At 56.2% G+C, this 13,075-nt stretch overlaps 1 protein-coding gene across 1 annotated transcript in view; it reads right to left on the bottom strand.

Annotated features, from left to right (window-relative positions):
• ITPK1 (inositol-tetrakisphosphate 1-kinase) overlaps positions 1-10,970 on the bottom strand; it is a 162,101-nt gene extending 151,131 nt beyond the window's left edge. Inside the window, exons 1-2 of the mRNA XM_082647731.1 lie at positions 10,892-10,970; positions 10,188-10,419 (exon numbers count right to left, since the gene is read on the bottom strand). Coding sequence (XP_082503857.1) covers positions 10,188-10,282 — 95 coding nt within the window. The 5' untranslated portion in view covers positions 10,283-10,419; positions 10,892-10,970. The remainder of the gene's footprint in view (positions 1-10,187; positions 10,420-10,891) is intronic.
• Between the last annotated feature and the right edge of the window lie 2,105 nt (positions 10,971-13,075).

Below are 13,075 nucleotides of genomic sequence, written 5' to 3'. Positions count from 1 at the left end.
CCCAGGGAGGGCTCCAGAGGTTTCCACACCCCAGCCCTCGACTGTTGCATGGATAAAGGGTGTGAGGCAGAAATGAAAGCAAAACTGCCACAGGGGCCTCCACTCTGCAGCCACCTACCACCCACAGCCCCTCCCAGGAAGCAGTGAGCTGAGAGGCTGGGGGCACGTCCTGGGCACAGGCGCTGGAGGTCCCCCACACCAGAAAAGGATAGGGGAGCCGGGCAGGGAGGCTCTCTGCCTGCCCTGGGCTGGGGACTCCACCAGAGATGTGTCAAAGGCCCCAGACCCTGGCCTGGCCGGGTAGGAGGGCGTGGGAGGTGGCCCACGGGGAGGGGGAGTCCTGTCACATCCGAAGCACCTGCCATGCTCAGCAGCCCTAGAGGTGGGTGTACTATGCCCGCTTTACAGATGGAGGAGCAGAGGCCTGGGGAGGCAGAATGGCTTGTCAGTCATCTACAGTCAATCAGGCAAGTCTCGTGCTCCGAGTTTACAGACATCTCACCACCCACCACCCCTCTGGGCCCCAAAACTGCACACAGAGGATGCTCAGAAAAGAATGCCTTGATTTTCTTCTGAAACTGGGTGTCAGTCCAATGGTACCAAGATGTCACGTTCAAGACGGAGATAAAAGCCACCTGGCAGGGTAGAAACAGCAGGGTTCCAAGAGTCAGGGAGCCCCGAGGGTGAATCCAAGCTCTGCCACTCACAGCTGAGTGAGTAGGCAAGTCATCACACCTCTCCCCAGGCCTCGGTGTTCAAATCTAGCAAATGGAGATATGCTGTCTTGGAGAGTAGATTCCCGACCTACAATAGCGCCCGGCCCGTGGTAAGTTCTCCCTGTGCTCTGAAATCTGGTATGAGCCACTGATCCAGGAGGGAACAGGAGGGAACTTCAACACAGCCCTTCGGAAGCGTGGAGGGCCTCCTGGACAAGCCCCCGGTTCTGGTTTCATGGCTCAGAGGCTCTAAGACCCGGGGAGGCCAGAGCCTGATGAGGAGCCCATGGGTTTGCAGACCAAGCTGCAGAACAAGGCACCGCAGGCTGTGCTCCAGCCTCTGCTGCGGGCCCTGGCCCGATGCTCAGCGTGCACCTGGCTGAGCCGGTCCCCCAGGAATGTCTCCGGTGCAAAAACTAGCTCCTCCCCAGCCTCAGGATCCATCTCTAAGGAACTTCGGTGCAAACCAGCAGCCAGAGGCGAGACATTTTTAAAAGAGGAAACAGGACTGCCCAAAAGGTAGCAACCAGCAGGCGGGGAAGCTGGGCGGGCAGCCTGGTACCCCTGCCTTGCCCCCCTCCCGTGTGATGACGCTCAAACGAGGCAGCAGATGGCGAGTGCCTCACCAGACTTTCCCAGGGTGGGCTCCGGGGAACACGAGTCCCGCACAGGGACTCCGCGAACAGACCAGCCTGGGAACCTTTACATCCCAGGTGCCCTCCTGGGAAGCCCCTGTCCCAGCGAAGCCCCACAGTAAGGAAGCTGCTTTTGCCTGTTTAACTCAGCGTCAAACGTGCCTGATGGCTCGGGGGTGAGGCCTAGTAACACTGTTCGGGAAATGACAGTGTCCATTTCCCAGAAGAATCAGCAGGGCACTTGTTAAGAGGAGGCTCCCAGACCCTTTCCCTGGAGAATTTTAAGGGAGAGGGGGTGGACTCAAGGATACGTTTTTCCCTGGTGCCCCCAGTGCTTCTTCTTTTGGGCGAGTTCAGCAAACACTGGCCTGGAGGAAGGTAAATGAGTGTAAAAGAGAGCAAGCATCCTTCCCCCCACTCCCTGGGCACCTGAGGCCTAACCTGAGCTTTAGGAAAGGTCAGCTGGCCTAGGGCCTACCAGGGCCATAGGGTCCCCCACCCATCCTCGCCCCAGCCCCCCAAAGCCCAGAACTGCTCATTCCTGAACACAAAGTCTGGACTGAACGAGGCCAGAGGGGAGCATCTGTCCTCCTGTCTGGCCCCCAGAGCACAGCTGCAGCCTCAGGTGGAGGAAGGTTCCAGGGCCACCCCCCTGGTCCCCTGTCACACTGTCAGGGAACAATGCTACTGCAGGACACCCTGCTGCCTCCTTTGACCACTGCCTGTCTAATGTGGAAACTGGCCTGCTCTTCCCTAGACGGCTGCCCTCGGTCCTCAGGGAACCCAGGGCCATGGCAGAGGCAGGCCAGGGCGTGTGACCTCCGGGCAGCAGACCCCACCCGCCCTGTAGCTCTTTAGCTCCTAGAGGAACAGGCACTCACCCTCATTAAACGTCGCCTCCTCAGAGAGGCCTTCTCTGACCGCATAGTGCTGAAGTGGCTGCAGCTGCTCCCGTCATGGCTTTTTCCCATCTGCAGGCTTCCTGGCTCTAGTTCTACCTCGCAGCGTTTTACACATATCTGTGGGCTGGTTTCCCTTCATCTCCTTACCAGGCGCAGGGGGGCAGGGACCGGCACCAGCACACGGCAAGCCAGGGTGGACGCTCGGGACTTGCTGAGTGAATGAAGGAATGAAGGAATGCAGCCAACGGTCTCCTCCCTGACCTGGGACCTACCACCTTCACCCTGGGTCTTCCTTCCTGGCCCAGAGCACTCCAGAGTCACAGGTAGCTTTGGCTGAGTCACAGGGACACAGAAAAGGCTTCCAAAACCCTCCAGTCAGTTCCTTCCTCCACTAACAGATGCTCTCTTGAGCCCCTACTGTGTGCCCTGGTACAAGCACTGGGGCTTCAGCAGGGAACACAACTGTCAAAGTCTCGACCTTTATGGAACCAACTTTCCAAAGGAGAGACAGACAATGAGCAGAGGGAAAGAACACGGGCAGCCAGGGGGCACTAAGGGTTTAGGATCCTGAGCAAAAGGAAAGAAAAACAAGGCGTCTCCCAGAAGCCATCTTTGGGAGGGACTTTGGCCTGTGTGTCCTGCTTCTCCCTCCGGGGCAGCTGGCGGCTTAGCAGAGTCTACCCAGCGGGCTCTGACGGCAGGGCTGCTGGGAACACCAAGGGCAGTTAACAGGGTGGGCACCCCGCACCCACGGGCCTGGGAGGGAAGGGGACAGGAGTCCGGGGATCCTTCACAGAATGATTCTCAAATCGGCACAGCCAGTGACAGATCCACCCCCCTGAGCCCTAAAAATGGGGCACCCCCGGGAGCTGTCAGCCCGTCAGGCCGACGCAATCCTGCCCATGAGGCCCAGCTGGGGAGGCACAGGCCACAAGGGCAGCTGCTTTCTGAGGGCAGCTGGGAGCAGGCAAGACAAAGCAGCAGGCGGAATTCAAACAGCCCAATGGGAACGGCCTCATTCACGGCTCCAGAGGAAGCGCTGTTTGAAAAGAGGCTTCAGCAGGCAGCGGGGAGGGCGCGCTGGTCTTGGAGTGGGGCGAGGGCCCCCTCCCGCGACCCCTACCACATCCCGCTGTGTCGCCTTGGACAAGGCACCACTGCCTGGGCTTCCCTGGGGAGCACGGCACTCTCCCCTAAGCAGGCCACACACCCAGGCCGGGTCCCTGAGGGCCAGCGGAGGGGGAAAGGTCGGGATGGGCCCCATTCACGCACCAGGAGGGAAGGAGTTTAAGACCGCGGCCTTGCCAGGGAGGGAGTAGGTGCTCAGGTCCTGAATGATGATTTGCTTTCTAAATGAATCTTACTTTCTATAAAGGAGGTACCAGAACATTCCCTCAAAAAGCTAGCTTACCAGCTGAATTCAAAATACAAGTAGGAAGAGAAACCCTATTGACATCCCACTGCTCAGGAACTGCACTCATGCAGCACTTCACTAAGCACTTACTGAATGCCCCAAACCTGCTAAATCACGAGGGGGACATAACCCCTGGAGGCAGGAGGGCCCAGGGGCTAGGATGGGAGGCCCCAGCCTGAGGCACCAGCGGGCCCAGCTCTGCCCCACGCCTGCCCAAGCACAGCCAGCGCCGCCTACATGAACTCAATCTCACCGTCATAAGAGAAATGCAAACCAAAAGTGCCATTTCTCACCCATGTGTGTGGCCAAGATCAGAAATATCTGTCCACGAGCTGCGCCGGGGAGGGTGTGCGTGACAGGCCCTCCCATGCGCTGCCATCTGTGAGCAGTGCCCTGTCCTGGTGAGTGGTTTCAGAACTGCCACGAAAAAGTAAAACGCCTCTGCCCTTTGACCCAGGGCTCACTCATCTAGCAATGAGCACTCGGGCGATGGGGCAGAGCACTCCCTGCCCCACTGTCCACACCGGCAGAAGCCAACCACAGGGCAAGAAATACGGTCCACTGTTCTAAGATCTGGACCCCAGAGCCGTTAAAGAAACGAGGCAAGTGATACAGAACTGTCTCCAAAGGAGCAGTGATGTTCAATTTCTCTAAGACACGGTGTTCCGTGAAAGGAGCCGAGGGCAGAACGATATGGGCGGAAGAGACCCCCACACACACGCACTCTGTGTTTTGCACAAAACACCTCGAGAGAGGGGGCAGGGGCAATATAGGAGTAGAGGATTTTTTTTACAAAAGGTTATTATGGGATTATATCAAATCATATGTGTGAAACTTGTGAAAGTTGTAAAGCACTACAGAATTTCAAGAATCTTTCATTCAATTAAAAAAAAAAAAAGTTAAAAAGGAAAAAAAAAAAATACACCTCCAGAGAAAGAGACTGCCAAGAACACATGTCCCTGAGTGACCGGAACTCAAGAACAAGAAGGAAACGGACTGACTTTTCATTGTGTATTTTGAGTCCTTTTCATTGTGTATTTTGAATCCTCTGGGTTTTATTTTAACATATGCATGTATTTAATATTCAAAAAGATAAAACAATAAATGTTAATGAATAACAGCACCATGATTGCTCATGGAGACTCTTGGCATTTTCAGGAAACCCGGCACAACCTCCTCTTGAATCTCAGAACTTAAAAAAAAGGGAAGTATCATCTGGCATTAATGTAATTTTCTCAGGCTCCCCCATCCATAAAATAGGTGAGGACAGCAGCCCCGCCCCCCAAGGGGCTATAAGAGTCCCACAGGCCGGGTGTGAAGGGAGATGCTGGGAGGCACCAGGCAGGGGAGCCCCTCCTTAGCCGTGCCCGCTGGACCCACACACACCCACACCCAGGCAGGATGAGCAGTCAGCATCCCTCCCGGACTTCAGGGTCACTCAAAAACTGCCCAGGCCGGGGACACTGCAAATGCCAAAGATCTGGGAATAAAAAGGCATTCGTGGGCGGAAGCCCACTCCCCCCTCACCAAGGACGGCAACCAGCGTTCACAGAGCTCCAGGCACAGTATGCATCTGCATACTGACGTTTTTAAGGCTCATGACCCTGAGCTAATACTGTCATTATCCTCACTTTAAAGATGAGGGCACTGAGGCACATGCCCAGGGTCACATGGGTGGCCTGCTGTAGACCCAGGCCTGGGACCCAGGCAGGCTCATCCACAGACAGCAGCGCCCAGATGGCCGTCTTCTCCTGTGGGAAGCCCAGTTCGCTCCCTCGGAAGCTGTTGGAAAGTGTTTACTTGCAAGGCTGGGTATGGACAGTCCCGATGCACAGCTGCAAAGAAAACCTAAGTCAGCACCTCTTCCACGCCCCCAAAACGGTGCCAGATCCAGACACGAAGACAAACAGAAAAATACCCACTCACAGACCAGCAGCACTTAACCTAGGAAAAGGTTCTCCATCCTCCCCACTATGAATCTCCCAAAAGAATCCCGGCACGGAATAATGCTAAACCAGCCCAGCAAAAACGAACCTTCTGGATTCCTTCATTTAAAGAAAGGAATGGGGACTTCCCTGGCAGTCCAATGGTTAAGACTCCGCACTTCCACTGCAGGGGGTGCGGGTTCGATCCCTGGTCGGGGAACTAAGATCTCACGTGCCGCGCAGCAAAAAATAAAAGAAAATAAAAATAAAGACAGGAATGTAGGCCCTGAGGGGCCCTGAGGGGAAGGGATGGCCTGGGGGTACCCTGGAGGCCAGGGTACTGTTAACACCAAACTCCCAGCTCCCTCCTTCTGGAGCCTCCAAGAGCCCAGGCCTAAGCTGGGCAAAGAACTTCTTAATAAACAAGGCAGCCACATCCCCAGGTGTAGAGACCTGGGGTCTGGGCTCAGGGAAGCCCTCCACTCTGAATGCAATTCCCTCATATGCCCCAAGCCTCAGTTTCCCCATTCTGCCACCCTGAGCTACAGGGAGGATGATGTGAGATGAGGTTCCAGCATTAAAAAGTCAGGTAGGGCTTCCCTGGTGGCGCAGTGGTTGAGAGTCCGCCTGCCGATGCAGGGGACACGGGTTCGTGCCCCGGTCCGGGAAGATCCCACATGCCGCGGAGCGGCTGGGCCCGTGAGCCATGGCCGCTGAGCCTGCGCGTCCGGAGCCTGTGCTCCACAACAGGAGAGGCCACAACAGTGAGAGGCCCGCGTACCGCAAAAAAAAAAAAAAAAAAGGTAACACGACAGTAAAGACAGACAGAGGTTCACCCATGTTCTACACCAAAATGCTTTGTGATGTCCTGCGCCTTTCTACTACCTCCTGCAACATAAGTTCAGCCGCAGGAAAGAGGAGTGGGGGGGTGAGGCGTTGGAGGGCTGACACAGAAAACGCGGACAAAGGGAACCAGGTCAGCCAGCCTTTCCACACGGGGCACCGTGGAGAACTAAGAAAACTAAAAATTAAAAAATCACCCAACATGCACTTCCCTGGTGGCACAGTGGTTAAGAATCTGCCTGCCAGTGCAGGGGACACGGGTTCGAGCCCTGGTCCGGGAAGATCCCATATGCCGCGGAGCAACTAAGCCTGTGCGCCACAACTGCTGAGCCCGTGGGCCTAGAGCCCGTTCTCCACAACAAGAGAAGCCACTGCAATGAGAAGCCCGCTCACCGCAACTAGAAAAAGCCCGCGCACAGCAATGAAGACCCAACGCAGCAAAAAAAAAAAAAAATTACCAGACATTTCCAACTAACAGCTTTACTTCTCTGCTCCCCACCTGAAGTTCCTTCTGGACTTCTCAAAAAGGCACAAAGGGAGACGTGAGGGAGCTGCAAGCGTGCTCCAGTGTGAGGGGAAGGGGAAGGGAGGTAGGAGGGTAAGAGAACACCAGAGCCGTCCCCGTGGAGAAGGGAAGACACGCAGGAGAGGGGCGGGAACAAACAGTGCCACGAAAAACAAGCTGAGTCAAGGCCCATCTGTCGAGGAGCCAGAAAGCCCGTCCCATCGAGGTGCACCAGAGTCCAAAGGGTTGGCCCTCACGCCTGCTAAGGTGTCCCAGAGGGACCTGCTCCAACGGCCCACGGATGCCTGCAGCGGGTGATGACCCTCAGAGAGCAGACATTACACCTGCTGAGGTCACATCTCAGCCTTGCAAGGAAGTGTCTCCAAGACAAAACGGCAGCAGCTGGACCCCATGAAGATAATGAGGGGGTCCGCCCAACTGTTGGAGATGCCCAAGGAGAAAGGACTTGCTTTCCGTGTGGGTCTCAAGGTGCCCAGGTTGGATCCATTCTAGAAATTGAACAAAAAGAACAAAAGTATGGAGCCTGCTCCGTCTCATGCCATATCCCCATCTGTAAAACAGAGGGGCTGCGGGGACTTCCCTGGCGGTCCAGTGGTTAAGACTCGGTGCTTCCATTGCAGGGGGCACGGGTTTGATCCCTGGTTGGGGAACTAAGATCCCGCAAGCCGGGCGGTGTGGCCAAAAAAAACAGGGGCATGGGAGCGGTGGGGGTCAGGGTGGGGGGGCTGGTGAGATGATCTCCCACACCCCTTCCTGCTCTAAGATTTTTACAAGGCCTGACTGACATTCGACTAAACAAACAACTCATCCCGATCCACTCAGGTCATCCTCTCTGCCACTGCCACTGCCCCAAACATTCGGAGCAGAGCCTCAAGCCATTTTCAAACATCTCTGGACTTCTTAACTGTGGAACTCACAGACAATTCATCACCCATCCAAATGGGAGCGCTGCACCCCCGGATTGTGAAAGTCACACACAGGACAATGTCCATCTACACCCCCTTCTCGGCCACTGAAACTGCACCAGCATTCATATCAAACACGAGAGCAGCAAAGGACTCCGGCCACTCTCTCGAGGGTGGGAGTGTTTTGCACCCAGTACAAAAACGCGGCCACCAGGGGGCGCTGCCCTGAAAGTAATAAAGGAGAGAAGAAACAGAAAAATTCTTTTTGGTGTTTTCTTTTCCTTCCCAAGCTTAAGTGACAAAATATCTAAAGCACCCCTGATGAAAACACAAAGTGGGTTTCCTGAGGTTCTAGAATGACCCAGATGTTTCCCTTCCTCTCTTTGAAGCCCATTTGGCCAGAAGAACGCAACTAGACTTTGAACACAATAACCCCTTCAGAGAAATCAACACTCCGTGCTGGATTTCCCCCAGAACGGTTGACATCACGGCTTGCCCTGAAGCCCCCTCTTTAAAGACAGGAGGGTCCACGGGGAGGGAAAGCCAATCCGCAAGTCCAGCCTGAGGACCCAGCCACGAGTCTCGGCTGGAACTGTTTTGCGAGAGCCTCCTAATTACCAAGCAAAACATACCAACCAGATGACAAGCCTCATGCTTTAAGCTGCAGACACAGGATGACACAAATACAGAGAGACCTCAGGAAAAAGGGTGCAAGGTATCAGTGGGGATTTCCCAAGCCTTAGATGACGGCAGGGGGAGCTCGGGCACCTAACACCAGCACCAGACTTCGAGAACACGTCAAAGGGGCTTCTTCACATTTCTTCAGTGTCTAGGGCACATTTTCCACAAGTGTGCGTATCTGCGGTGCAATGTTCAAGTGCCCCTTTTTGACGCTGCAAAAGTCTTCAGACCCACTTTCAAAGCTCTGGCTGCAAGTTCCTCCTGGTTTCCTTGTGAATTCCCCGGCCACTCGGCATGCCCTACTGACCATGAAAAGCTTACTTTCTCCTGGGGAAGCCAGCATGAGAGAAGGCAGCCAACTCCATCCCCAGACCAAGGGATGCAGAGCCAGGAGCTGTTTTATACAAGGTGCGCCCCTCTGGCGGTGGGGAGAAGAGCTCCTGGGGGGCTGGAACAAGGAAAAGGAGCAACAGGCCCGGGGGACAGGCATGAGGGGCACAGAGGTACTGCCAGGCCAGCCTGCGCGGGCCAGCTCAGACTGGCCACTTGCTCCACACACCAGAAGATAAGGAAACCCAATTGTTCAATTCATCTTTATGTTTGGTGACCCAACAGGGACAAAAATGCAAGTGGGACCCATTTTCGAGAATCAAAGCTACCAAGTGGAGACACTGCATAACAAAAGGGTTTTCCCCCTAGAGTTTGCAAAAGGCTTGAGGAGCTTGATTCTCTCAGGCTTTCACTGAGAGCAGGATTTAACTAACAGCTTCTCAGAGGCAAAGCCACCGTGGTGGAACAAGGTGAGGCATACCTGACCCAAGACTGGATGCATCTGTAATGGACTAAGAATGCGATCTTATTAAAACACCCGGAGTCTCCCCCACTGAGGACCAGCACGGGGAGGTGGGGCGGGGGGGTGGAGCCCAGAGGGAGGAAAGCCATTCTACACCGCAAGCATCTACCCAGCACCTCCTCTGCACCAGCCACTCCCTAGCTGTGGGACCCGGGGCCAGGTACCCCACCTCTCTGCGGATAGATTCCCCTTCTTAGACACGTGGCCCTGAATCACCAACCCAGCCAATTCCCAAGGCTGGTGCGAGGCTCTAATGAGACAGCAAATCACATACATGCCAAGTATTGCTACTCGCTTCAAAGAGGCTTAATCCAGTGACATGCAATGACAGCTTCTTGCAAAGAGAGCTGCACCGGCGGGGCACATAGTAGGTGGTCCGCAAACATACAAACACTGGTGCCCTTCTCCATGAAGGGAAGCGGACGAAGGAAGAAAAACACTCCAGTCCAAAAGTACCCTCCAGCCACAGGCAGACAGCGTGGACCCCCCGATTTCCCAGGTCCCTCTGCCACCTTTAGCAGCGCTCCCACCGTGCCCTGGGGAGCCAGGGGTCTCCCCACCCGGGGTCCCAGTGCACCTGAGAGCCCTGGTCCGTGCCACACCGCCCATACTGGCCACTGCTTCTCTCGAACACAGCCGGCGGCCACCACCGCCACCTGGCTACTCGGACTCAGTGTCCCCGCGAACCGCTCCTTTCCGTTTCACTCTAACCTCCCAAAACAGCCGCTGAGGCTGAACTGGGCTCAGGCCGGGGGTCCCCGGACGCCGGAGCCCCGTCCCTCCATACCTGCACAGCTCGGCGAAGGCCTGGAAATTCAGCTTCTTGATTTTCTTCTCGCTCAGCCAGTAGCCAACTCTCTTCCCTTTCAGAAAGGTCTGCATCTTCCTTTTCGGGCGGGGAGCTGGGGTCCGGAGGAAATCGCCCACAGGCCGAGTCTGGCGGCCCGGCGCGCGCCGCGAGCTTGCGGGCACCTCCTCCCGGCGGCGGGGACGCGGAACGGGGCTACGGGCGCGCAGTCCTGCCGGGAGGGGCGGGCCGGGGCGGGGCGGGCGCCCAGGCGGAGGGAGCGGCGCTCAGCGCGGCATTCCACTGGCTGCCGCCGCGTCGGGGCCGCCCGCGCCGCCGCCGCCCACGCCCCCGCCGCCAGCCGGGCTCCCGGCGCGCAAGTTCGCGAGCGCCAGGCCGGGCCGGGGAGGAGAGGAGGGAGGCCCTCCCTCGCCGGCGCCGCCCAGCCCACCGCCCTCCCGGCGCTCGAGACCGAGAAACACGCCCTCCAGCGGCGGCCACGGCGGATCGCCCCCGCGCTCTGGCTGCGCGCCGCCCCCGAGTTCCTCCTCCTCTCCCTCCCTCTCTCTCTCGCCCGCGGTCCCCACTCCGAGTCCCCGGCGGCGCGTTCGGCCGATCCGACCCGGGCGCGTGCCCTTCCCGGCGCGCTCGGACCCCGGCGTGGCGCACGCGGCCGCCCGCTCCCCCCGCCCAGTCGTCCTCACCCGCCGCTGCCGCCACTTCCTCCTCGTCCCCGTCCTCGGCCTAGCCCGCAGCCCGCCGGCGCCGCCGTGCTGACCCGGCCGGGCGGCCCGCTGGACCCCGCCGGGGCGGAGGAAGCGCGGCCGCATCGGCCGCTAGGGGGCAGCACCGCCCGCCGCCTCTTAAAGGCGCCGCGCCTTCCCCCGTCTAGTCCTTTGGTGCGTGTTTGTGTCGAGGCTCTGGCTGTTGAACTTGGGGACTGAGGGCGCGGGACTGAATTTAGGGCAGCCCTTGCCAAGTGCTTTTACTTTTTAAAGAAGCGAGAGGAGTCGTGGTGTGGGCATTTTCTGCTTGTCCTTTGGGAGTGATCGAGCCACTGAGTTTCATTCATCAAAAGCATCTCTGTACCCCCAGCACTATTCAGTCCCAACTGCTGCAGAGGGCGCGGGAGGAGCGGGGCGCGGGGGCGGGGGGGCGCGGCGGATGCAATAAATGAGATCATCTGTCTTCCCCGGAGGAGACAGACCCAGGCCCAGGATGGGGGCCCCTAGGGTGGGGACATGAACACCCAGGGGCCTTCTCAGGCTTAGGAAGTTAACCACCAATCACACTCTGGGCCCCCTCCAACGGAGGGGGGGAGGGGAGAGACTAGAAGTATCAGGGATCAGGGTGGGACACTCCCAGAAGACACTTTCCTTTCAGGGTGCAGGGCGGCCGCAGCCTCAGCGCTCTTGATACATTAACCCCACCCTGCCTGCCCAAGCCCTGTGAGGCGGTAGGGAAGCATCCTGCCTTCAAAGAGTCTGAGAGAAGTGGGCATCTCTCCCCAGGCCCCGGCAGAAAAAATGAATGGGGGGTGGGAGGGGTCTCAGATTTTCAGGGAAGACATTTAAGCTGACCTTGAAAAATAAGGAGGATGTTGACGGGCCTGAGAACGGGGAATAGCTTGAATAGAGGCAGGGAGAAATGGAAAACAACGTTGTTAGGGTGACAGACTCTCCTTGACCAAACTGGAGCTCATTCTTTAAGGCCCAGCCCTAGGCGCCTGCCTTCTTCCCCTAATTACAGCTTCCCCCATCCTTCTTCCTGCAGGGCTTCCCAGTTACAACCAGGTGAAGCTTGTCCACACCTGACTAGGAGTGAGCACACAGGTCCTCTGTGTCCACCTCTCAGCTAGCTCCACCCTTCCCCCATCTCCCCTCCCCTTGCACCCCTGCTGGGTGACCTTGCAGTCCACTCACCCTCTCTGGGCCTCAGGTCCTCCCTCTTACCTTAGGAGGTAAGCCCTGCCTCATGAGAGCACTTCAGGCTGCAAAAGACCAGTGGCTATGAGGTCTAAAATGTATGGTGTTATGAGGGGGTGTGGTGCAGAGTGGGGACAGAAGGAGAGGAGAGATGTCTCTCATTGAAATGGGAAGAACAGTCTTTGGCTTTAGAAAGACCTGGCTTGAGGTGGGGGGGGGGGGGTCCTAGTTCACTTCCTCCCAGCTTGGACAAGTCACTTAAGTTCTGCCTCTGAGCTCTGGGTGGAGAAAGTAATGCTTGCCTTAAAGAATTGTGGTGAACCTGAGAAATATTTGGGGAGGATTAAGACAGGGTCTTCGACTGGTCCTCAGCAGGTCATCAGACATGGGGCTTGTTACTGTCTCACCCAAGGACTCTTCTTTTTAAACTGAAGTATAATTGACTTGCAATATTATATTAGCTTCAGATGTACAACATAATGATTCAATACATTACGAATTGATCACCATGATAAGTCTAGTTACCATCTGTCACCATACAAAGTGATTACAATATGATTGACTATATTATTGACTACATTCCCTGTGCTGTTATTTATTTTAGAGCTGGAGGTTTGTCCCTCTTAATCTCCATCACCTATTTTGCCCATTCCCCGCCCCCTCCCTGCAACCACAACTTTGTTCTCTGTATCTATTAGTCTGTTTCCGTTTGATTATGTTTGTTCATTTGTTTTGTTCTCTTAGATTCACCATATAAGTAAAATCATATGGTGTTTGCCTTTCTCTGTCTGATTTATTTCACTTACATAATAACCTCTAGGTTCATCCATGTTGTCACAAACAGTAAGATTCTTCCTTATGGCTGAGTGATATTCGTGTGTGTGTGTGTGTGTGTGTGTGTGTGTGTACCACATCTTTATCCATTCATCTATGAATGTACACTTAAGTTGCTTCTATACAAGG

The sequence above is a fragment of the Grampus griseus genome (genome assembly GCF_964374135.1).
Source record: "Grampus griseus genome assembly, chromosome: 2".
Classification (NCBI taxonomy): domain Eukaryota; kingdom Metazoa; phylum Chordata; class Mammalia; order Artiodactyla; family Delphinidae; genus Grampus; species Grampus griseus.
Note: the sequence above shows the minus strand (reverse complement) of the source record. Positions and strands in the feature narration are given on the sequence as shown.